Below are 26962 nucleotides of genomic sequence, written 5' to 3'. Positions count from 1 at the left end.
AATTAGGCATAATTATAGGCTCTGGCTTTCCCCCAAGTAAACACATGCTCAAGTATCACTGCAAGTTCTCTAGCACAAGTATATTCTGTTACTGCAGGAGCGCTGATCAAATTTAAGGAGGTGGGTGAGTGGAGAGATAACAAAATGCCCTATGTGGATAGGACAATGGTAAGAAAACAAAGATGGAAAGAGTATTTTGTTAAAAATACAAGGAAATAAGCTATAAATCCACAGAATTGTTTAATAGTTTCTGAACCCATGGATATTATGCAGTGTTTTAAACATACAAAATTTGAATCATGAAACACTTGAAAAACAAATACAAATATTTTCACTGTCTAACAATGTTGTGCAGATAACTTGCTGCAGCTCCACGCAGCACATGCCTGAACCATGTGTGCCACGGAGCTGAGATTCTGAGGGTCTCTGTTCACCCTGTTTCACACAAAGGTTTGTTACGTGACTGTGAAATATGCTGAAGTCTGAAGGGAAAAAAAACAAGACAGGATGAAGAATGAAAACACAGTGTCTACGTACTACAGAGAATGTACTCTGATGTAGGTTAGGGAAAGAACACTACCTTACCAGAAATGTTCCAAACTGCTTAGGTTCTCAGACTAAGGCTGAACGTTCCGTTTTCTTTTAAATATAACCAAGGGAATAGAACATTCCATAATTACAAGTAATGAATAAAAAGGAATATCTTATCATTAACCTCTTACAACCTTGGGGAAAACACTAAACCCATCCAAAACTAATAAGCTACATTTTGCATACATAGGGGTGTGTGTGCGTGTGCACTCATGGTCGTCTGTGTGTGCATCTATGTGTGCATGTAAATGAATCAATCCCACTGCTAGCGTAAGCCATCGACTTTGTTCTGAGTAACATCCACATCTATCTAGTTTTGGAAAATGCACTGACATTGTTGGAAATCAAATACCAGCTAAATTTCACAAGTGAACAAACTTCATTTTTCTTCATTTAAAATCCTCTTAAAAGAACATGAACTTTTATAATATGATGTGATCTGCTCCTGCTCCAACAGTGCAGTAAAGGTGGCATCAAACTCATACTCAGTGTCAAGTGGTGGTCTCAGAGTTCATTGCATCAGTGCCCTGTCATTTCAAAAGCTACCTAAAGACTGGTGTGTTAGACTGATATAAAAAATAAATCTAAAAACTATGGCATCAAGAACAGAACTTCCAGTAGTTACTATATACACCCTTGTGTTTGGAGTGACACTTATAATACTCATTATTGATCCTGATTAGTAACCTGTGTCCAGAAATTCAGAGAGGTGATAAGGGAGATTTTGCCAATGACTTTTGCACATGAACAAAACCAGTGACTAGCCATGGTGAAGTTCTAGTTTGTCAGGGAAATGGTAACAATCTAAAATTTGTTTTGAAAACTCATTCAGAAAAAATGAGGTGAACTTTTTCATTTGAATTACAGCTAATTATTTGTCCAAAAACATTTAAGTTCCAAGAACACTTAAATACCCCTCCATGTATCACAGTCACATCCAAAACTTAAGATAATCCTATCTAACAATGGAATGAACACACATCTATTGTGGAACATTCAAATGACCATCAACTCACATAACAACCCCCTCCACACCCCCGCCCTCAGATACAGTTTTCTGAAGTCCTAAAAGAAAGTTTCATCAGTTATGCCTGGGTCCCTGAGAACATGAATGTTCTGACTAAAGGCAAGTTTTGGTAAAAATTACATTTTTACACCATTTCTTCTCATTTAGAATAAACAATAAGGTTTAGGCAGCCTTTGGTGTTTTATGTTTTTTTATAGCTCATATTATTCAAATTTCATCTGATGCAAACAATTCTTTTCTCTGAGATTCAGTCCTGGGATGTGTGGCAGGTGAGTAAAGGTACATTTTGTTTAAACACTCACTTTCATCTTTTTGGAATGGGCAAAACCAAGAAAAACAGCACACATCACAATTCCTTTACCCACAGTGTTTTCCAGTTTTGTCTCAGGCGCTTAACAGATTGCTTCATAGTTACACCCAGAATCAAATGGCATCATTATGCCCAGACCCATTAGAGAAAAACACATTAAAAATGTACATTTCCCCAAAATGAGTCAGTTCATTTTCATTTTACAACATGCATGATAAAAGGCCAAACACAAAAGCTCTTTTATTAGAAAAGGAGCAAAATGTATTCCAGAAAAGTTAAACAAAGACATGAGATAAATTCCAGTTAAATAGATCTATTTCATTGTGAGCTTTAAGAACTCATCTTAAACTCTGAAGAGAGGCTGTTTTTCATTATAATTGTATCTATAGATCACACAGATAGAGAAGAAAGTGAAGTTTTTGCTGTAACTCTTACTTAATTTCTACAAGGTATTTTGAAGTCAGTTTTGAAGACCGAAATCTCTACCTCTCCCCTCCATCACAGTTTCTGAAGTAGTGAAGAATTGTACCCGTACGACAGCACAGCAACAGGGAAGAGAGAGGTAGACGATGTGGCTATCCTCTTATAAGGAAACCCCTCCATATTGTAGGGCCTGAAACACAGGCTTTTCTGATCCAAAAGTAGCTAATCACAGATTGCAAAAAACATTATGAAGAATGTACACAAGTATGAGAATCATAAGCAGCCAAACCAAGAATATTCATAGTAAATTCTTAGAGAGATGCATGTGTTCTCTGTACCGTACAAAAACTATTCCTGCAGGTTTGGGATCCATGAGTGAACAATAAAGATATTTGTTTTACATTTAATATAAAAACATATCAGCAAATAAAAAAGGCTTTGATGCTCCACAAGAAGAAATTTTAGAGGACACATTGACCTTCAGGGTGTCCCAAGGGTGACAAGTCCTGTGCACCCTGCTCTTGTCCTATGCAAAACCGGAGGGAGGAAGACTCACACAAGCTGGGACAGGAAATAAGAAGCCAAGACGGAACTCAGCCAAGCACAAGGCACCCTGCCTAAAAATAACTAAGAACATAAATCGAAGACAGTGCTGAGTGTACATCAAGGAAATTTGTATGAGTTTATGGTCTAGGTGATAAATATCCAAACGAAGTCAGTTACAAGAAGTGTGCAAGTAAGTAATGGGGACTGGGGAGGGAGAAGAAAGAATATCTAATCTTCAAGGTAATAACTGCAAAGTAGAGATTCAATAACTTCACGTCCCCCATTCCACACTCAAAGCATACTTCTTACAAGTCAGCAAGTAAAAGATCCATTGTTCACAAAACTCAGTTCTGTGTTAACATTTTTTACCTGCTTAATTCAGGGCCAGACACTGAGTTGCTTTAATAACACATTTGGTTATAGTTAGTCGTAATTATTACCCATTTTTTTATCTTTATAAGTTAGGACATTTTAGGTCAGCATTTATCCAAGCACGACTGCAGCCGCTCAGCTACAGGGAGAGGAAGAGTGTTGAGCAAGTTCTCCTCGACAATCAGGCAGCTCCGCTTTAGGGACTGACATGCTTCCAGTTCAGGGGGAAGTGTTTCCAGGTAGTTACCAACGAGCTCCAGATGAGTGAGGTTCGACAGCTCGCCCACGTGAGGGGACAAACTCACCAGGCTATTTTTCCCCAAAAGTAAACACTGCAGCTTTTTGCACTGAAACAGCCCATCTGGCAGCATCTCAATCTGGAAAGGGGGGAAAAAAGAAGCCAGTAAAACTAGTTTTGATGGCCTATTATATAATACATTTACTTATTATGCATGCCTCTACCTTTCCCCCAAAACAGTTCTTGAAGTTGACATGTAACAGTGATGACAAATTTGAAGTAGATGCAAGTACAAAGGAAAAGTAAGCACATCCATGGTGAAGTCAGAATTGAAACTATCATTAACTTCTAAATCCTTGGTATATAGAGGTGGGGTACAATTTAGCTCTAAACATTCTCATAAACAATGCTCAAAGAAAATCTAATCAGTTATATACTCATTTTCCCTAAGATAAAAAACAAACCAGTAACTCAGGAGAATCATAATTATTCTTGAGCCCTGGATCAGAAATAAATTGCTCCCAAGAGTCCTCATAAAGAATTTACTGTCTTATGTAATGAACAGCATCCTGAGATCAGATATGAGGCTATTTTCTTAGGGTTTCACAGTAGAGACCAAAAATGTCATTCTGCTAAAAAAAAGTTGGCAGAAGCAGAGACAAGAAGATATGATAAACACATGTACATCTCATTGCCTTCTACATACACACTCATGAGTACTTATTTACCCTTCTTCCTCCTGCTTTCTGGATGGTTCAATTAAATCATATAACAGAGAAATAATTTTTTATTTTATTTTATTTATTTATTTTTTTAGAGAGAGAAGGGAGGGAGATAGAGAAACATCAATGTGTGGTTGCTGGGGGTCATGGCCTGCAACCCAGGCATGTATCCTGACTGGGAATCGAACCTGCGACACTTTGGTTCACAGCCCGTGCTCAATCCACTGAGCTACGCCAGCCAGGGCTGAGAAATAATTTTAAATTTGATAAATGGGTGCAATTCAGTCAACTCCTGGAGCCACTCAGCAGAACTCCTCCCCTATCTGATGGGCAGGTTGCCTGTGAATTTCTACAGGAGCCACTGAGTGTTTATGAAATAGGGTTTATTATGGAAAGATGTCCAGAGGAGAGTTGAATATGCTCAATGCCCTCAACTCACCATGCCACTGAGAGGTGAGTTTGGGCTGAGCAGAGCTGGACAGCACATACCTCACCCTATAATATTCCACGTATTTATACAGGTGGGGACAGGGCATCTTTGTTACTAGGAAACAGTGTGGCTCTTGGTTCAGAAAGTGGCTGTGGTAGAAACAGGGATGAAAGAGCACTTTAGAGGAGCTCAGTCTGGTCTTCTGATGGGCTAACGCAGCCCCTCTGCTGGAACTTCCAGGGCTGTCAGAATGGTCTCCAAAAGGATACACATTCTCTGTAAAAACTAAAGAATGGCCCTATTGCATTAAAAAAATGCTCATTACGTTGGAATGCTCCATCACCCACACGTACACTCAGTACTGGATAGCTTTTATAATAATCTAATGATCACCATTGCTAAGGTCAGCATTCAATATAGCACATCACTGCACATCAAAACACTAGGTAGAAGCAACAAGAAAACATCTACTCTTATTTCATTCCCTTCTCAAGAATGCAAATGCAACAGCATACATATGTAGGTTTCATAGCAGAGAGAGGAGATCAAAGAAATGTAACCCCTCTGGTCAGAGACACTGGCAACTGGGGAGCAGGGCCAGTGACATATACGGAGAGGAAACAGTCAGTCCTGTGCAATGTGCTCAGGGTTGATAGTGCCTGCTGGTGCCTAAGCAATGACTTAGGCAAACTGGCTGAAAAGGGAGAAGGACTGGCTTATCTGCATTTGTAAATGTGTGCTGAGAGCCTCGTTTTCTGCTTAGGCATTGGGGATAAAGTGCTGAGCAAGGCAGATGGGTCTTTAAGAATCTTAGTCTAATGCAGGGTTTCTCAGCCTAGGCTCTGGTGATATTTGGACTGATAATTCTTTGTGTGGTGGGTGCCCTATGCACCATAGGATGTTTAGCAGCATCCCTGGCCTCCACCTACTAGATGCTGGTGCCAACCAAAAACGTCTGCAGGCAATTGTCTCCTGGGGGGCAACGCTGCCCCCATTTGAGAAGCACTGGTCTAATGGGAGAGAAAAATATTAAACAATTACACAAATAATTAATCTGTAATTAGTGTTACGAAGAAGAGAGCCCTAACCAGAGGTGCATCAGGGTACCCCACATCTCCCTTCCTCCATCTGCGTCCAGACCCCAGCAAGAACCTCGCTAAATCGCACTGATTGCCTAGTGGGTGACTAACACCCTGAAACCACTGCTCTCACTCTCGTTCTGTCCAGCTACCAGCACCACCACGTTCTCACTGATCTTTCAAATCTCTGACTTCGTGATTTCAGTGACTTAGCCCCCAACACAGGAAGGTAATGGGACTGGGCCTCTGGGGCCAGGCTGTCAACATGTCTCTGCTGCTGTGGTCAGAGTGAGTGAAGGGCTGTGGTTAGCAGAACCACTGAGTGTCAGGTGACCATCTCAGGGGCTTTTTCTCAGCATCAGCACACCTGCTAAAGCACAAGACCTTAACTCACCTACTTGAATTCAGTTAACTAAGGAAGCCCGGGAAGCTGTGTTAGAGACTCAAGACCACCTTGCAACTCAGCAATTTTCTCCTGAAAAATCTACTTACACCTTTAAAAAACGGTTTGCCCCAAAGCTTACAAGAACACCAAACACTTTTTGTCTGGGCCAATAAATTTTATTTTAAAATGTTTGTATAGTATTTATTAATGCTGAACTCATTTAGCATGTTCTTTCTTAGACTTTATAATACATGAGCCAGAAAGAAAAGAACTACCTGGTGGACCACTGATTTCTTTTCAAAAACCAAAAGAAATATTTATAAACTTAAGCAGGTAGATGATAAAGTTCATAAACAGAATGGTTCTACAGATTGAACATATTATAAACTATAAAATAAACAACAAAAAAACTAATGGTTACAACACCACTCACTCCAAATTCTAGAGTTGTCTGGCAATCAAATGTATTCGACAAAATTTACTGATGCTCCCACAACATCCAAAGAAGGGTGACTCTCTTCCTATATCTGCGGCCAACACTGATAATGAAATGCTGCACTGTCTCCCAGAGGCTGGGACCTTACTTCACAGTCCTTCTCAATGTGAGATTTCCTTTGTTTTCTGGCCACTGACACATGCTGTCTCACTCAGGACATGCCAACCAAATACATAAAATCCAGTCATTTCAAGAAACAAAGCGGAATATTTCCATTTCTGAGCAGTGATGTCAGAAACAATAGCCCTGCCACAGAAATAATCTTCTGCATTATCCCACATTAATGTGTGAGGTAATGAGGAATTTCCACATTATCCACATTCTGGCTAGATTTCTTTAAGTTAATAAAAGAATGCATTCAAGTCAAAAGACCTAGCTGTAAATTGGACTGGTTTTTAAGATTTGAGCAAAGCGTTAAATCCCCTACTCTCCCCTTCCTTGTGCTTCACCACATCCACATGATCAGAACCTAATTACACTTTGGCACTGGGATAGAGATGGATGCCGCCCCTCCCTCTCCTGTCTTCCGCACACCACTCTCACGCTGTAACACCATGTGGACTGATGCATCTAACACATATTGGAAAGAGCTCTAAAGCAGGAGTTGAAACACTTGGGTTCCATCCCAGATTCATCACTAGGAATCTTCAGATCCCAGCTCAAATTACTCTACTATGAGTCTCACCTTCAGTATTAGTAAAAGGAGGGCAGCGGACTAGAACAGAGGCCGGACAGTAAATATTTTAGGTTTCATGGGCCTACTCACCAGAACTGAAAATTATGTAGGTGCTTACATAAAAAGAGAAAAAAAATTTCATACATTTTTAAGTGATGAAATTCAAAACATAACAACAATTGAACACCATTTTTTTTAATATAGGCCCACTAATGAGAACAATAGAATTTATTCACGGACAATGAAATTTGAATTTCATATTATTTTTATGTGTGACAAAATATTGAAATTATTCTTTTGACTTTTTATCCCCAACCATTTAAAAATTTAAAAGCCATTCTTTGCCCTGGCCAGTGTGGCTCAGTGGATTGAGAGCTGGCCTGTGAACCAAAGGGTCACTGGTTCGATTCCCAGTCAGGGCACATGCCTGGATTGCGGGTCAGGTCCCCAGTTGGGGGCGTGTGAGAGGCAACCACATATTGATGTTTCTCTCCCTCTCTTTCTCTAAAATTAAATAAAGAAAATATTTTTTAAAACCCCAAACATTCTTAGCTCAGGCTGTGGGGAGATTTTGCTCCCAGGCTGTATTTTGTGGACCTCTGGCCCACAGTGCTCCTTTCAGACCCGAGTCTTTGTCTCTATTTTAGATCTGTATTCCTAACTACAAATCACAACTGATTAAACCTTTTCATGGGGTTTTGTTTCTTGATGGTTCTCTCTCAACTCGTGTGTATGCACAATCAGAGCCTCATTTGAAGCTACCAGTTCAAGCTAACTAGAATTTTCAAGATCAAGTCTTACCACAGCCACTATTCAATGAATCAAACATGCACTCTCCATTCTGACCACTTGCTAAGTGCTCTCACATCTTATTGCACCTGGGCGTGCCTGTTGCAGGCCTCTGTGCATGATGTCTGTCTTTTTATATTTCCCGCATCCAGTGTTCGCAGGGTGTGTTCCATACTCCTCCCAGGAGTTACTATGAAAAACAATGTCTTGCTCACATAAGTTTGGCAAATGTTGCACACCCTCCCTCCCTATTGGAGAAGCATAATGCATACTCATATTTTAAGGCTCTGAAGTATCCTGCTACAAAAATAGAAAAAGAAGTGATAAAATGATAAAAAGAAATGCTTAATGCTTTTGTGATAACACCTATTCCTACCTTGTGGAAGAAACTCTGCAGTGTCCGTCACTGAATGTGTATAATTTGGGGAACTGCTCACAGCTTTGATATCTAGAGAATGCCCTAACTCATCCCAGTGGGACTCCTGAAAGGAAGCAGAGTCCACTTCCCACTAGAGGAACCGACACCAGATTCTTGTGTCCCCAGCTGCCTTACAGCTTGAGTGTGACCATTCATAACTCTGCCAATCCGGGGCTCAGACTTGGACTTTGAACTGGCACTAGAGTCACAAAGCAGCAGGAACCACAAAGAACCTATCCTATGGAAGGGCAAGGGCCGCAGTAGCAGCAGAATCAAGTTTTCGGGGCAGCAATGGTGCCCAGTATGGGTCAGTGGCTGGTATCTCCACCATTTGGCTTTAATGCCCTGATTCTGCCTATGTTCCTTTTTGCTATCTACCTCTGTGCTTGTTTTCCAAGCATAATTCTTCAGCCTTTTCAGCGATAATAACTACACAACCTCTTTTCAAAAAATTGTCTTTTCTGCTTAACTTCAGAGTATTTATTGCCTCCATCTAGGAATCTGATATATTGCTCAAGGCTTTAGAAGAGGCTTTAAAACATCTTTTGTCTAAAATCTTTACCAACTTCCATTCCAAATGGATCAATCAACTCACATTTTTGAGTATATGCATATCTAAGTATCTATGCATCTAATTTGATGTTTTATTTTCTAAATATTTGGTCTACCTCAAAGAATCACGAGAGTCTCAAGGTTAGAAGGAATCTTGAAATTAGCTAAGTCCCTACATGAAACGTGAAGTCTCGGATTTCCTTTAAAAACACTCCTATGAAGTGGTTGACAATCTGTATCTGCACAGTTTTATTAATAAGAAATTCGCTTTCCCTTCTCAAATGTTCACTCAATCTTTAGACCACTTTTTGGGGACGATGAGAAATTGGCTTGTCCTAGTCCCAATACTCATGGGTACTCCCAATAAGCTTTCTTTTCTATTTGTTTTCCAAATTTTTGAAGACCAGTTTGTGGACTATTCTCTGTCCTTTTTCTACCCAGTTCTTCCCATCATTAGGCTAACCTGTTCCATCAGAGAGGTACATCACTCTGGTTGCTGTCTTCAGAGTGAGTTCCAGTTTCTCTGTCTTTATTAAGTAAGTCTCTTCACAGTTCTGAGAAGAGTGTTCCTCACCCATTCATTGTCATGGTCATCATTTATGGTTCTCAGCAATAGTCTATCAGACTTTTGAGACAACCCAGGCAAACATATCATTCTACTTTGGCCATAAACTGCCTTCAGCATAACATTTTTCATGTGCTATCAAACATCCTCTCTTATCCAAGACAGGATTGTGTCTGATACCCCTAATCTCTCGTTCAGACACAGTCGAGAAGTCAGTACACTTGGTGTCAAAAGTACCAATAGTCTTAAGGTTTCATTACATTAAACTCGAAAAAATGTTAATAAGTTTGTACATTTAAATAATTCATGACCAGCTAACAATGTAATCAGCTGAGACTTTCAAAACTTCATGTCGTGATTTAACTGTATGACTTGATGAAACCAATGCCTCTCAAAATATTTATACTTTTTATTATAGATTTAACAATAAAAACATAACCAAAATACTAATATTAACAATTGCATAATTAAGGGACACTAATGACAAATCTCTAGACCCATAGTCTTCCAAGTCTGGTCACAAAACTAGCAGCATCCGCCTCATCTGGGACTATTTAAAACTGCAAACTGTTAGAATCCTACACCAGACCTACTGAATCAGAAGCCCTGGGAGTGGGGCCTATACTTGGGGTTTGAACAAGCCCTTCAGGTAATTCTGATGTGCATTGCTAACTCTAGATTAATCCTAAAAGAGTTTAAAGACCTCATAGTCCTTTATAACCTGGAGATTTCTCATTTATCTCAGAATGAGCTGCAGCCTTTTACATATGTGTAGCCTTCAAGTTCTAAAACCCAGCATGAATTTTACTCTCATTCCAATACTTTCTGGTATTTTTCTAACAATCCATTGTTTTCCAAATTAATATCTGGTAATTAATATATTTATTAGCCAATGCTACACTCATAGCTATACTTAGCATGAGGTGTGAATGATAAAAGGTCTAGGAGATAACACGTTTGTGGGTAGGGTAGAAGGAAACAGCTCTTGTTTTCAACTAGAAGAAGATCACGCTCATCTTTTGGCAGACTTGAGTTCTGACAGGTCTTTTCTCCTTTCCATACGGACATTGTCATCACTCTCTTGCCCTTTCGGCTAGCATGAATTTTTTTTCCTCTTCCTTCATTTTAAGCTAGTCGGCTAGCATGAATTTTTTTTTCCTCTTCCTTCATTTTAAGCTAGGAAACTACTCATTTATTCTTTTTTTCTTGTTTCAAAGATGTTAAGTTTTCCTTAACTTGGCTTTACTGTTGCAAATTATGGTTCATTTTTAAAGCTTGGATGCTGGAAAAAGCTTCTAAGAAGCCCTAGTGTTGCATTATAGAACCAGGCCTTTCATTTTGAATCGCCTTTTCAGATATGCATGGAGACTTCAACTCTCTCTTACCGCATCACAAAAAAGATTTATGAATAACTCATGATCGCAGTATTTTTCACAAAAATTTCTGCTCCTATGACAGATTTGGAAAGCTGAAAAGTTTTATGAAACTTTCTAAGCATAATAGTTAAAGCCTTTCCAAAATGAAAAGTAAGTTCTGTCATAACTAACTGGTTTTAAATACTTCAACTGTAATGTTTATGTAAAATATGGGGAAAGAGAATAAAGAGAACATATGTTGAGCAATTACCACGTGTCAGGAATTGGGCCAAGTGCTTACTTACGTAGTTTTTCATAAAATCTCTACAACGACTTGTAAGTTAGATAAAAAACTTATGCTCAGTGTTTTGGTAATTTGTCCATGGTTGCCTGTCTACTAAGTGGCAGTGAGGCCATTCTCAGAGGATGCTTAGCATGATTGGAAGTCCATCTTCTTTATCTACATCTTCTAGGTGTCTTCTAGTAGACACCTAGAAGAGTGGCTGGCTGAACAAAGGGAAGATGGATTTACTTACATTGTTGTTGGTCACAGCAAAGTACTGCAAATTACTCAAATATTGAATTTCTTCTGGAATGAAGGTCAGGTGGTTATAGCTTAGATCCAAATAATGTAATTTGGTGCATAGAAAAAGCTGCAGGGGCAGATTCTCAATATTATTATGGTCCAAAAACAGCTGCTCCAGATTAGATAATGCCCCAATTTGGGCAGGAATATAAGCAATGTTATTGTGCCACAGTTTTAAGCAGGAAAGATTTTGGAGATGCTGAAAGCTAATGACCTCTTCCACAGTTTTAAGGTTATTTTCTTTTAGGTCTAACTCATGCAAATTGTTCAGACTGAAAATGGAGTGTGGAATGCGTTCAAGGTCACAGCTGATCAGCTCTAAACTTTTCAGATTGACCATCTTTTTCAGGTTGTTCAACACAACCAGTTTGCTTCCCTCATTATTGAGGGAGAGCTTCTGCAGGGAAGGCAGGAGGTCTGTAATGACTTGTGGGATCCGGGACAGGCTGCTCTTCAAGTAGAGGGTCCTGAGGTTTTTTAAGTCCTGAAAGCCCTCCATCTGCATGGTGCTCAGCTGCTCAGGCAGGACACAACCCGACAGATAAAGTTCCTTGAGATTCTTCAGGTGAAATACCCAGCGTGGAATTTTCCCCATTTCAGTAAATTTCAGGCGGAGAATTTTTAAATTCTCCTCCAGGAAGGCCAGGGCAGGATGGTCCACCACCAGAGACGAATGGTACACATGAAGCTCCCTGAGGTTGACCAGCTGTGAGACTGTGGAGGGCAGCTTGACCTCAGGAATCAGCTCCAGGCTGAGCACTTCGATTTCAGTTAGCTCAAAAACATTGTCTGGAAGCCCGTTTAGCATGAAGAGATGCAGCTCTATCTTGTCCTGGGAATTTTTCACCAGCTTGCTTTTCAGTTTCTCAACTGTCCATTCATTATTGAGGTTGATCTGTTTCAGTTTGTTCTCGCTGACCTCTGACAGGAATATGGAGAAGCGTTTGGAATAAAGAGGATCGTACTGATCAGCCAGATGGAGGATGAAGGCGAAGTCGTTCTTGACATCAGGTATGTCACTGTATTTGCTTTTTTCTCTCAGTGCCTCAAAGGAGTATTGCTTCAGGGAGCTTCTCAGCATCCACCACAAGCTGTAGGAGGAGGTGAGGCCATAAAGTATAACCAAAATGACATAAAACGAAGCCAGGACCTTAAATATTTCTGCCAAGGAGTAGACACACTGGTAACGCTTATATCCTGTAAAAGCCTGCACATCAATTGAACAGTCAATTTCAAGGGTGATATAGCTTAAAAAATATGGAACATAAGTTATGATGAGGACAAACAAAATGACTTTGACTATTATCTGCTTCAGATAAATTCTGTAAATGATATCTTTCTGCTCCACGTGCATACGGAACCTTTTCACTTTTTCAAAGATAGCTTTGGCCTGTTCACCTTCCTTCTTGTCCAGGACACTGGAAGTTGGGCTTTCTATGCCAGCTGACTCCAAGCCAGGCTGCGGGTAGGACAATGACTGCTTATTGGCATCAACATCAGCAGAACACCCTGAGGATGAAAGCAAAACCTTGGACTTGGAGAGTGTCAGGGGCCTCACCGACTGCTCAGCCACGGTCTCTGACAGGGCACGGGTGGTCCATGGGGAATCGAAGCATTTGTGAAGGATGGCCACAAAATGCTCAAGCCTGGAACTGGTGCTGGGGTAGTGAAGCCAGAAGTTGCTGCAGGCTGCAAAGATTAGCGTGTGCAAGAGCACCAGGTAGGGAAAAAACTTTGCGAACCAGTGGAGCTGCTTTTCATAGCAGACAGCGTCAATGTAGGAGTACTGCTGTCGGTGGAGGTCATTCTGGATCCTGAGGGGGAGCGGAAGTGGTGTCCCAGGATCAGAGGATGTGTTCACGCTGGCTTTCAGGATGTGCCAAGGCACAGTGCAGTGATTGTCGAATTCCACCTTACATGGAAGACAGCACAGAACCCTGCTTTGTGTAAGCTGGAGCGCTCCGGCCAGCACGGCCACCAGCAGCATGACCAGGGTGATGTAATACCAGAAGACGTCCCACCACGGTTTTAGGATATGATAAGATGACTGGGCGTCTGCTAAACATTTTAGCTCTGTTAGTGTAATCATGACTTTCCCCTGTAAAGAGTACAGAAACTGGAAGAGAAAAATAAAAGAAAAATCACTGAAATAACAGTATCCAAAATAAGCATTTAACTCTAATTCTTATTCATACATAATCTACCTAAGTAGGATTTAGCTCAAGGGCAAAACCTTGAAGGCAGGACTGATCAAGGAGTACAGAAGTCTTCTGGTTTCCTGTGAAAATGTGCACTGTAAAGTAGCTTAGATTCGATATCATTTGGCAATAACCTGACTGGGGCAGGGCGTGAAGCAACTCTCTAGTTTCCTCCTGGATTTTGACTCCAGGTTAAGCTATTAAAAAGTAGAACCCAAATTTTCTTCAACTAACACTGGGAAAACTTGTTCTTAGGCTACTTGTTCCTAGCTACATTTGATAACAAGCTCTTCCCACATCCTACCCCGACATCTGCAGCATTGGTTGTAGCCTAAGACTTGTGTTGCAGTCACTACAAGGAACCTCTTCCAAGCAAGCACTGCTCTAAAAAATGACCCCTTTGGATAATCCTAGAGGGATGTGCCAATGCTAATTTCAAAACAAAATGTAATATAATGCATTATCTCCTTTCCTCCAGAGTCTTGCTCTATAACTTAAATTTATATCCAATTTAGAGGATTTAAAAGGTGATAAACAACAGTAATGGCTTAAAAAGGGATTGGGAATAAAAATTCAGAACAATATTTTACTATGGAGACTCTCATGTTTGATGTTGTCATGGCAAAATACTAATAGAAAAAATGATTAAGGGCAGAGTCTATTATTAAATTATTTTGCCTTCAGAGAAGCAAAATGAATTTTGCATATTCATATTTAAAAGTACTCAATGTTCCTTACATAAATGATTTATGTAACATTCAGAAAGAAACATTACATAAAACATTAAAAAAATAATTAAATTAAAAAAAATCAATTGTTTAAAAATTCCAGACCACCTTTAGATGGCATAGAGTAAGCAGATAAAGGGAAGCATTTCAATCTAATAACATATTTGGTAAGAAAAAATAAGAAAATGCAGACAACTGTAACTGAACAACAATAAAATTATTTTTAAAAAAAGAAGAAGAAAAAAGCCACTTGCCATGGTTACCTTTTGCAGGTGGTCCAGTTCTAACTTATGTTCAAGGGCTTCTCTTGTGCTTTCTTGACTGTGAAGTCTCAATTATCTTTCCTGGGTCTGCGTTTCTCTTTCTAGATATCCTAGTCCTAGCAGCACTCCCAAGGAAGCCTTTTTTGAGCTTATTCATCCCTCTTCTAGGGACTGGCATCCTGCCTTAGACCCCAGAATTCCATTACAGATGGCTCTTCTACCTGTTCATAAGTGTGTTCTCTTTTGCTTGTCAGCTCCAATATATTTATCATCTGACCCTGCTTGTCAGCTCCAACATATTTCTTATCATCTGACCCTGAACTTTATACCTTCATGCTCTCCCGTTTGTTAGGGCACCTCAGGATTCTTCATTTTAATTGCTGGACTGGAGCACCACTTTCTACCTGTATCCTCTGTGGACATCCTATCATATTATAGGGATTCAACTTCCTCTTAGGACCTGTTGCTTAATTATACAACTCTCCAGGCTTTCCCTCCTTTAGTGTGTCTATTTCTAACTCTCAGCTCCTCCATACTGTCTCATCCAACTGCAGTTAACCATAATTGTGTGTCAAGACAAGACAAAAACCAAAATCAAGAGGATTGTATGGGACAAAGAGAAAGTACTGGACTTAGATCCCTAAATACCATAAACATGATGGCAGGCAGGATGGTAGAAAATATTGCTGGATGAACATGTGAAAAATACCTAGAGATTTTAGTTGCCACGAATATATACTTTGAGCTAATAGTGCTAACTATAGTTATAATGTTACTATTGTGTAACCTGGGGCCACATTAATAGGTGAACCCAGATAAAGGGATAATAGCCATTCTGTCTCTGCTGGTGAGATCACACCCCACAGATTAACTATAAAGTGGGTAACAAAAAATCAGGAGCTACTTGCCTATAAACCATTGTCCACAGAGAAACACAGGTAACTGATGATATTCAGCTGAGATTAAAAATGATTAGGGAAGGTGAATCCAAGATGGTGGTGGAGTAGGTGGGAACTACACTCACCTCCTCCCAGGACCAAATGGAATTACAACTAAATTATATAGAATAATCAACCTGAATAGCCAACTGAAAACTAGCTGAACAGAAGTCTTATAACCAGGGATTTACAGAAAAAGCCACATTGAGACTGGTAGGAAGGGAGGAGACGCAGAAAGGGCTATCTTTGCATCCACATCCAGCAGTTGAGAATTGGGAGGGATATGTCAGCTGCGAAGATCCCTCCTTAGGAGCAAGGGTTCTCAACCCCATGCTGGGATCCCCAGCCTGGAAACCAGAGTCAGGCAGAGAAACACAAATAACATTTGGCTATGAAAAGCAGTGGGGATTCTGACCACCAGGGAGAGATGGGAGTCTGCTGGAAACCTAGGCATGGTTTCAAAGGGCCAGAGAAAAAAACATCTCATTTGTGCCACTCACCATGGGCTCTGGAGGAAGGTGGATCAGAGCGCACTGGAGTCATTCAGGGAGAGACTGGGTTGTGTACCTTAGGGGAGAGAGCTGAAGGGACTGCTGCCAAAGTTCCTGTACTGAGTCCCTCTCCAACATCATCTTTCCTGGGCCGAGCACTGCCCTCCATGCCACATCAGCCTGGAGGAATGCACCAGCCTCACCGCCTGACTCCCTGTGGCTCCGATCTACAGAGCTCCCAGCCTGCATCTGAGTTGGCTGGCTGTGGCCAGCCTGGGCCAGCAGTGCAGAGTTTGTTGGGTGGCTCTCAAGGTGATCCAAGCACATTCTCGGGGGGCTGGTGGTGGTGTAAGAGAGGACACGGAGGGACTCTAGGGCAAGGGCCATTTTTCCCTCATACACATGAGAGCCACCATTCTTCCTGTGCAGAGACTTCCTTCCACATACCCACATCTTGGCATGTTTTCACCTGATGAACTGCACCGCTTCACCTTGATGACTCCCTAGGACCCTGCCCCACCATATGGGTCCCCTGACCTTAGGCAGAAGGCAGGTGACAGCTGGCCTTGGTGTACACTGACACTTGCTAAGTGGACTCAGGCCCAGCACCTGGAGTTTAAATCTGTATCAACTTGGTAAGACTACCCACCCCTAGCAGCTGACTCACTAAAAACCTACCTGATACAACTCACATACAACTCACATTTTCAGTGACTGAGCCCAACAGGCAGCTGGCAGGCAGAGGTGTGTCTTGGGTGGCTTAGGCCTTTTGCTGATCTTCCCCCAGGCCTGGTGCTGGTAGAAGCTAGGCTTGCTACACAGCTTAGTCCCTCCCATGGGTACCCAGGCCAAGCAGAAGCAGCCACAAAATGTACATCACTTTACAGTTCCAATCAGGTAACCCAGGGCTGGTCACAGGCATGCCTGACATTGACCTGCACTAGAGTTTCTCCCAAGAAGCCCCAGAACTGACACACCTGGTAACAGGCTTTAGGCCACATCAGAGAAAGACCAAATTATCCCATAAGTGGCACAACCAAAGGGGAATGTCAGCAGGTACCAGCACCTGCTGATGTGAATTCCATTTTGTTGGGTTAAGCCCCAGTAGGCCAACTTATACACTATGGTCAAAGTCAATCCTCATAGTCAGCCAGTCTGAGAGTCAACACCATCAAGAGAAGCCAATAGTACTCCAGACTCAACTACAGCAGAAAGGCTCTCATAAGCCACACAAGAGACATTCCTGAAGCATGTAGGTCAGGTAATAAGGGAGACTGCTCCACAAAGCCCCACTGGATGCCTACTACATGAGATCACCATACCAAGACTGGGAGGCACAGCAGATCTACCTGGTACACAGAAACAAATACAGAGAGGCAGCCAAAATGGGGAGGCAAAGAAACATGTCCCAAATGAAATAACAGAGAAAATCCCCAGAAGAAGAACTAAATGAAATGGAGGTAAGCAATCTACCACATACATAGTTTAAAACAATGGTTATAAGGATGCTCAAGAAACTTAGGCGAAAAATAGATAAACTCAGTGAGAACCTCAACAAAGATATGGTAAACATAAAAAACATAAAAAAGAACCAATTAGGCTTATTTCACTTAGCGTAATGCTCTCCAGGTCAGAGGGAGACAAGTACCATATGATTTCACTTAGATATGGAATCTAATGAAGAACATGAACAAACAAGAAAAATACAGAGACAGGGGGAGCAGACTAACAGCTTTTGGGGAAGGTGGGATGGGAGGCTGGGTGGGGAGGTGGAGGGATTGAGTGAAAAAGAAAAAAAGAAAAATCTCATGGACACAGACGACACTGTGGTGATTGCTCTGGGGAAGGTAGAGGAGGGTACAGGGGATAAATGGTGATGGAAGGAGACTTGACTTGGGGTGGTGAACACATAATACAGTATACAGATGATGTGTGTGGAATTGTGCACCTGAAACCTGTATAATTTTGTTAACTAGTGTCAACCCAATAAATTCAATAAAAAGAAAAAAAAAGAAACAGGAGTGACATATGCTCTAATAAACAAATAAAAAAACTAGGAAATACCTAAAATTCCACACATTTCTCCAAAATATTTCAGATCCACAAAGCTCTTGGACTGGCATTTGATTTTGTATTTCATTGATATATTATTGTAAAAATGCTTTGGCTTTTTCCTCAGTAAAACCAAACAAAACTTATAAGGTATGTTCTTTCAAATAAAAGCAGTCATGGCTCCAACAAAACCGTTGTATACACAGCTGTGGCAATATTTAGATATGTAAGCATCTTAGTTGAATGAGAAATATACATGCATCCAACATGTAGTTGACTTTACAGTTAATTTTAATGAGTATGATGGACAATTTAAGAGGGTGTGACTCCCAGGTTCATATTCCAAATCTCAGTAGTAAGTTATTTCAGCAGGTGTCTAACTTATGATATGTTACCCAATTAACAGTTAAGGTCAGATTATTTTAGATGAAAAGAAATGTAAAGGCCATTTTCTGAATCTGGTATTCAAATACAAAAGTGGCTTCATTATCACTATTAAACTGGTCTCAAAGACTGCTAATTAGACCACTGTCTAATAGACAACCAATAATAGAGAACCAATAGTTTATGCTGGTTGTTTTTCTATGGCTTTGCCCCAAGTAAAGCTGATTTTTAGAGGTATGCTATGATACAATCCTAGAGGAATGATCATTTGTTTGCTGGATCTTTGGACACTGGAAAGAGGAATGCAGGGAAGTCAGCACAGAAAGAATGATAGAGAGGAAAACAAGAACGTATTGAACACCTACTGTATTCCATTCATTGTGTTCAATCAGCTTGTTTAGTTTTACAGCTGCCTTAAGAAACAGAGGTCTCCATTTTATTGGTGAGGACACCAAGGCAAATAGTGGTTACTTGCCAAAAGCATCCAGTTGATAGTCAGCTTTCTGTTGCCTGAGACCCCTAATGCCATCTGCACACTTTCTGTTGTACTATGCAGAAATAGACAAGTATAGCTGGAATAGAAGAGGAGGAGAGGAAAGGGAGGAAGGAAAAAAACTGAGAAAAAATGAGAGAGTGCGATGAAATGCTGCTGATAGTTACTCAAGGTTAATTCTGCCTCCAGTGAGGGTAATTGTAAGCAAGCCTGCAAATTGGGAATACCTCGACCTGTCTTATTCCAGTTTCTGGGTCACGTGGCTCCATCTTTGCCATTTCGGGAGGAACTTAGTTTTAGGAATCTATACGGTAAATTCTCAACTTAATGATCATCCCTTCCAGAGACATTGCTATATAACAGGAAAATTTTGCCAACAGTATAATGACAATTTTCTGCAAAATGCACTTGAGAAGAGGACATGTATTTGTTTAGTAGGAAGATCCAGCTTCCAGGTTAGCTTGTAAGCGGGTGGTCTGGGTTTTATTTTTTTTTTTTCAGAGACAACTTTCTTGGGTCTTGTTTTCAGTTGCTACAATATTACATTTTTAGATTCCTCACACTCTTTCACCTTTCACTCTGGTTTGGAAATCAGGAGGAATTCCTTCCCTGGAGGAAGCCCTTTCCTATCTCTGTAGCAATCTGACTTGAAGGCTTATAAAGATGTTTTGTTTTTATTTCAATGGAAAAAAATCAAAGAACCAGAAATGAAGAGTACGATAGGTGAAATGAAAAAATACACTAGGACAAATCAACAGCAGATCAGGTGAAGCAGAGGACAGAGATAGTGATTTGGAGGACAAGGTATCAGAAAATATCCAACTGGAGAGGCAAAAGGAAAAGAATTTTTAAAAAATGAGAATAGTTTAGACCTGGCCATGTGGCTCAGTTTCTTGGAGTGTCATCCTGTGCACCAAAAGACTGCTGGTTTCATTCCCAGTTGGGGCACAGGTCTCGGCTGTAGGTTTGATCCCTGTTTGGGAGTTGATGTTGCTCTCTCTCCCCTTGTTCCCCTTCCCCTCTCTCTTTAAAATGAATGAAAACACATCTTCAGGTGAGGATTAAAAGAAAGGATAGTTTAAAGGAAATATGGGACATGAAGAATAACCATGTTCGAATCATAGGGGTACCAGAAGGAGAAGACAGTGAGTTAGGGATGAGAACTTATTTGAGAAAATAATCACCGAAAACTTCCCTAACCTGGTGAAGGAAGAAGACATACAAGTATAGAAGATGTGGAGTGTTAAAAACAAGATTAACCCAAAGTGGCCCACAATGAGATATCATAATTAAAATGGTAAAAGTAAAAGACAAAGATAGAATGTAGAAAGTAAAGACTTAAATGTAAGACTCAAAACCATAAAACTCCTAGAAGAAAACATAGTAAAATTTCTGACATTTTGCCCTGGCAGAGTAGCTCTGTCGTTTGGAGCATCATTCTGATGCGCCAGGGTTGTATGTCCAATCCCCAGTCAGGGCACATACAAGAGTCAACCAATGAATGCATGAATGGGTGGAAAAACAAGTCAATGCTTCTCTCTCTCACTCTAAAAAGATTATAAATAAATATTTTAAAATATCTTTCACATTTCTCCATACAATATGGGGCTAGATCAAATTAAAAAGTTTTACACAGCAAAGAAAATAATCAATGAAACAAAAAGACAACATGCTGAATGGATGAAGATATGTACCACAGATACATCTGGTAAGGGGTTAATATCCAAAATTTGTATAGAATTCATACAACTCAATGCTAGAAAAACAAACAATCCAATGAAAAAAATAGGCAGAGGACCTGAATAGACACTTCTCCAAAGAGGACACACAGATGGCTAATTAACATATGAAAAGATACTCAACTGCCCATCTGTAGACGTTTAGATAAAAAACTCAGTGGTATACATATACAGTGAACTGTTAGTCATAAAAAAAGAATAAAATCTTACCATTTGCAACAGCATGAATGGATCTAGAAGGTATTATTCTAAGTGAAATAAATGAGTCAGAGAAAGACAAACACCATATGATTTCACTTAAATATGGAATCTACAGACCAAAACAAACAAATAAAACTGAAGGAGGCTTATAGATACAGAGACAGACGGATGGTTGTCAGATGGGAAGAGGTTTGAGGGAATGGATAAAAATGTCGAAGGGACTGAGAAGTACAAAGTGGTAGTTACAAAACAGTCAAGGGGATGTAAAGTTCAGCCAAGGGAATATCGTCAATAATATTGTAATAACTAAGTATGAAAGGTGGGAACTGGAAATATCAGAAGGAACACTTTGTAAAGTATGTGACTGTCTAACTACTATGCTGTACACCAAAATAATATTGCATGTAAACTGCAACTGAAAAAATAAAATAAACAACAAAAATGAGTAGGGAAACAATATGGCAAAATGCTCTAGAGGAAGCCCTAGGTGGGGGACATTTCAGAAAGTCATATTTTGATTCAATTTGCAGTCGAACATCCATAGAAATGGCAAGTCTGTGAAAGAGTTCAACCCCTTCTCCCCAACAAGGTCCAGGTGAATAATATGATCATTTGTCAGGGACATTGTAAACGAATTTCTTCTAATGGATAAAGGGCATGAACCAGAGCATCTCTAAGGGCTCTTCCAGCTCTAAAATCTTGGGTTTATTTGTTCTCTCAAGGTCCAGAGTTAAATTAATTCAAGATACGCAACTGAAGTTGCAGAAAAATATAAACTCGAACAGCGCTAACAGTGATAAAGGTATTTGACAGAGAATGAATATTTATTCAACAAAGAACACAAGTCAACATTGACCAAAATAATGTGCTTTAAATATTTATACTTACGTCAATAAAAATGATTCCAGTAATTCAACAATGCTTCAATCAGGAGGCCTACACCTTTTAAAATTTCTTAGACACACCATCTCTGTATTTGTCTTCATTCTACGAGAAAGCATAGATATCTTGAAATAGCTGCAGTTACAAAAAAAAAAAAAACTGGAGATACTGTATTCAGAGAACTTCTCCATCATAAGACATAATATGAGAAATAAATTTCATAAGTCAGTTTACTGTTCACTTTGAGGCATATCCTAGTAAAGCTATATACACAGGATCCCAATCACATATCAAATCACACTCACTCTCTGAACTCCCTTAGTTACAGAAAAATTTCTACAGAAATTTAGACATAACAGATTTTAAAATCCTATATCCACACACTTAGATGAGCACCTAGCTTTTCCCAAGCAGTCTACAAATCTTAATTTCTCTCACTCAGTCTTTATACATAGTTGGTTTTACTTATTTATCAGATGTCCTGTCAAACCCTGTAATTTCTGCACCAAATTTAAAACCACACATCTATCCAAATAAGGAGACTCAGGGCTCTTAAAACTTAACCTGCTGATTTAATTAGAAATAGTCACAAGTAAATAACTTAAGACACAGCTTAGAAATATGGCTTAAACTGTCTAAAATTATGATATTATTACATGCAGCTACCCTTTTAAATTACTTTTACCTTTGAGGTAAATAAAAGTCAATTTTAGCATCTTCAAACAATCATTTGCAATAGTTTATATTTCATATAAGAGATCTGTCCAGAAAAAGTCCAGCCATTGTTAATATAAAGAGAAAGGTTTGCGCCACATCAATGTAATCCGGCAGCCAAGGAGAGTGGACTGGAATGTGCATGTGTGAACAATGATGACTTCACTGTATTAGTGGGGGTGGTAGACACCACTGAGTGAGTATGTGTACTGTGTGATCATCGCATTCAACATGACTGAGTAAAGCAATGAATCTGCATCAAATTTTGCATTAGGTATGGACATTCTTTGGCAGAAACTATTCTGATGATTCAGAAGGCTGTAGCTATGGGTAACTGGTGATTGGCAACTTTATCACGACAACGTGCCCACTCATGCATCGTGTCTTGTGCACAGACTTTTTGCGAAACATCAAATCACCCAGGTAACTCAGTCCTGCTACAGCTCAGATTTGGTGTCCTGTGACTTCTAGCTTTTCCCAAAACTAAAATCACCTTTGAAAAGGAAGTGATTTCAGGCCATCAGTGAGATTCAGGAATACAATGGGGCAGCTGATGGCACTTGGGAGAACTATGTGAGGTTCCAATGTGCCTACTTTGAGGGGACTGAGGAGTCATTGTACTATGTACAGTTTCTTGTGTCTTCTTCAATAAATATCTGTATGTTTTTATATTACATGGGTGGATATCTCCTGGACAGGCCTCGTATATCAGTTTGAAATGCAACAACATTTTAAAACAAAAAATTGTTAAGTTTGGTGTGAAAAATTTTTGGTGCCCATATAACTGCTGAAAGTTTGCTGGGAAGGTTATTGTATATTTTACATTTGCCCTGATCCTATATATGATCCTGTGTTGGTTTATTAGGTACTTAAATCCAGTTCATAGTATTGAACCCAAATTGTATTTCAGATATCTTTAGCAATAATCTTACAATCTTGTTATTTTTCAAAGATTGAAAAATTGGACCTGTCTGAAATTTACTTTGGGTTTATCAATTTATGTGTAGAGCTTGCTTAATAATTACTTACCACTATTAAATTATTTTGTAGGCCAGAGAGCACAGTGTGCATGACAACCTAACTTTATACCAACTCATATTTAACACCACTGGAGCATGAGTTTCTTATTCACAATTTATTTTTCAAAGGCTTATAACATACAAAAACAACTGCATTTATGTGCAGCAAGCATGATAAAGACATTTGATGTATGAAACATTTTAACATACATATTCTTCCATTGCATCTCTAATGTGCCAGAAAAGAAATTACTGCATAATTCCAGAATGTGATTCAACGATGATGATACTTCTGGTATACAATATAATTTTTATACTTTGCAAATATACTTTCTATTTTAAACACAGTATTTCTATAAAAGCAGAGATACAAATCTCAAATTATATTATTTTTATTTATTTTATCCTCACCTGAGAACATGTTTTTCATTGCATTTTACAGAGAGATGAAGAGAAGGAGGGAAGGAGAGATGTGGGTGGGGGGGGGAGAGAGAGAGGGGGAGAGAGACTGGTTGCCCTCTTGTATGTGCCTCTACTGGGGATAGAACCTGCAACCTAGGTATGTATGTGCCTTGACTTGGAATTGAACCTGAGACCTGTTGGTTTATGGCACAGCGTTCCAACTGAGCCACACCAGCTAGAGCTATAGTAAGATCTTTAAGTAATCACAGTGAGAAACTACTATAACTAATCTGTTAGAGAACTATAACTTACCTCAGGTTCACCATATTTATGCTAAATGAAAATTATTTGTAAAGAACTTTTATATTTTTAAGAATTATAAACTTTTCCTCTAATCACCTAATGTAGATTTCCTTTGATGAGTTCCTTGTCAATAAAAGAAAAATCTAGTATTATTAATAATGTAATATCTAGTTTCCCAGTTTCAAGTCAGTTTCATTTATATTTATTTTATACTTACAACAAGCCACTGAGTTAAATATTATTTTTCACATTTTATAATGAAAATAAGGTAGGCCCAAAGAAGTTACCACGTCCAAGGTGACAAAACCAAGAAGAAATAGATATAAAAAAAACCTAAGTCCTCAGACTCAAATTTCAAGCCTTGTCCACCAGAGCACACTGTCTCATTCAGTCCAATTAACTATGCCAGTCTTGGGTCTCTCAGAAGCTAAAGAGAAAGCTGAGTATTTAAATCTCTTCTTCAACTGCAATGGCTTAACGTGTGTGTCCTTCTCAAAAACACATGGAAAACCTACTCCCCAATGTGATAATATTAGGAAGTAACACCTCTGGGAGGTAATGAGGTCATGAGGGGAGCCCTGATAACAGAAGTAGTGTGCCTATAAGAGGAACCCCAGAGAGCTCTCTTGCCCCCTCTGCCAAGTGAGGACACAGCAAGGTGGCTGTCAATGAACTAGGAAGTGAGCTCTCTCTCATCAGACATAATGCACTTTGAACTCAGACTTTCTATCCTCCAGAACTGTGAGAAATAAATGTTTGTTAAGTCAGCCAGTCTACAGTAGCTTGTCATAGCAGTCCCAACTGATTAAGATATCAATTTATTCCAACATCTGCATTATAACTGGGTTCTATTAAAATCTTTTGAAAAACAAAGGTGAAAACATAGTTTTCTGCAATGTCTCCAGTTACATATTATGTAATCTACTTTCTCGGCCAACATTTTGTCCTACTTTTTCACTGATCTAAGAGTAAATATATAAACATATAACATCTGAATTTAATGATATATGAAAAGTCCCAAGCATTCCTATATATTAACTGGTGTTAATTTTTCTCATTGAAGCATTTAACTGGAAAGCTACAGCACAGCGGTCTTTTGTCATTACAAAATTTAATACTGTTTGTGTGTCTGGGAAATTTTTTCCAGACCATATTATTGCAGACAAGAAGACTCGATCCAAATCAGATTTCTATTTCTAATACACAAATGCACTAAATCAGTGCAAAGAAACAATGTTAAGAGTGAAGGGTTTTATGATCTTAATCTCATTTTTAGCTTTTGAACCTCATTTAAAAATCATAAAAGCTTTTCAAAGCACATGAATTCATTTGACAATCTCACCCCCAAGTCTCTAAGACTGGAACAACAAGACTCAAGTTAGACATCTTTACTTTCCACTAATCCTTATTTTACTTTGAAAGCATTTCCAAAATAACCAGGGAAAAAATAAACAAATGATGATCCAATGGTATTTAGAGTCATTATATACCAAGAACTGGAAAGTACTTCAGAGATCCCTGTCTCTGACCTCAGGCAGGGAGATAGCCTAACAGTTCAAAATGGAGTTTGTCTACTTACTCTCACTGAAAATTGATGTGAAAGTCATTTTATATCCCCTCAAAATGTTCAGTACTACTTTGAGATGTTGGTTGGTTCTAACATATATCTAACTGAAATTTAAATTCACCTCTTTGAGTTCTCTCTCTGGGAAACAAAGCATCAATGTCCCTGATTAATTTGCTCCTTTATTTTAAACAATTTTTGAGAGAGGTGTCACTAACAAGACACTTGGTATGCCAGTTTATGTCCCTTACCAGTTGTTTCAGATCTTGTCAGTATAGTAACTTTAAATAACACCCATCCCAAATCTAGCTGTAATTTTGAGACCTAGAAGAGAACTAAGATTTATCCAGGAAAGTGTTTCTTTTACATCCATCAAAATCACTGGAGAGCTTGTTAAAACACAAAGTAAGAAGTCCTACCCTCAGAGTTTCTGATTCATCAGGTCTGAAGTAGGCACCAAGGATGCACACTGCAAACAAATTCCTAGTTAATGTGGCTGCTGCTGGTGCAGAGACCACTGAGAAGACTCACAAATTCTTCTCAATTTTGGCTTCACATTAGAACCACCTGGGGCACTATTTTAAAAAACCTAAATCCAGGTTCCACTCCCACAGCACAATTCAATTTGGCCCAGGGAAGGCCAAAATAATAATAATAATAATAATAATAATAATAATAATAATAATAATAATATTATTATATCCCAAGAAGTAATAATATTATTATTATTATTACTACTACTATTATTATTTTCTAAATCTTCCCAGGAGGCGAAAGCCCACAAGACAGATTGGTGATAAAATATCTGGGGAAAATGCCTACCTTTAACGTCTTTTGGAAGTTTCACTAGATGTTAAGGATACACACCCCTCCACAGACTGCAAATGAACAGCTACCATCTCCCACATGAATCCCTCAGAGGCTCAGCTACATGACAGAACAAAATAGTGAGTCACTGAGCAGTAGAGATTTGTGTGAATGGACTTAAGGAGAAGGGATTAGAAACAAGGAGGTAGCTGTAAGGCTATTTC

The 26962-nt window shown here is 39.3% G+C and overlaps 1 protein-coding gene across 1 annotated transcript in view; it reads right to left on the bottom strand.

The window, feature by feature from the left end:
• Positions 1-233: 233 nt before the first annotated feature.
• LRRC8B (leucine rich repeat containing 8 VRAC subunit B) overlaps positions 234-26962 on the bottom strand; it is a 74864-nt gene continuing 48135 nt past the window's right edge. The window contains exons 3-5 of the mRNA XM_028511594.2: positions 21936-22034; positions 11511-13676; positions 234-3646 (exon numbers count right to left, since the gene is read on the bottom strand). Of these exons, the coding sequence (XP_028367395.1) occupies positions 3374-3646; positions 11511-13649 (2412 nt within the window). The 5' untranslated portion in view covers positions 13650-13676; positions 21936-22034 and the 3' untranslated portion in view covers positions 234-3373. The remainder of the gene's footprint in view (positions 3647-11510; positions 13677-21935; positions 22035-26962) is intronic.

This window comes from Phyllostomus discolor, chromosome 5 (genome assembly GCF_004126475.2).
Source record: "Phyllostomus discolor isolate MPI-MPIP mPhyDis1 chromosome 5, mPhyDis1.pri.v3, whole genome shotgun sequence".
Lineage (NCBI taxonomy): Eukaryota > Metazoa > Chordata > Mammalia > Chiroptera > Phyllostomidae > Phyllostomus > Phyllostomus discolor.
Note: the sequence above shows the minus strand (reverse complement) of the source record. Positions and strands in the feature narration are given on the sequence as shown.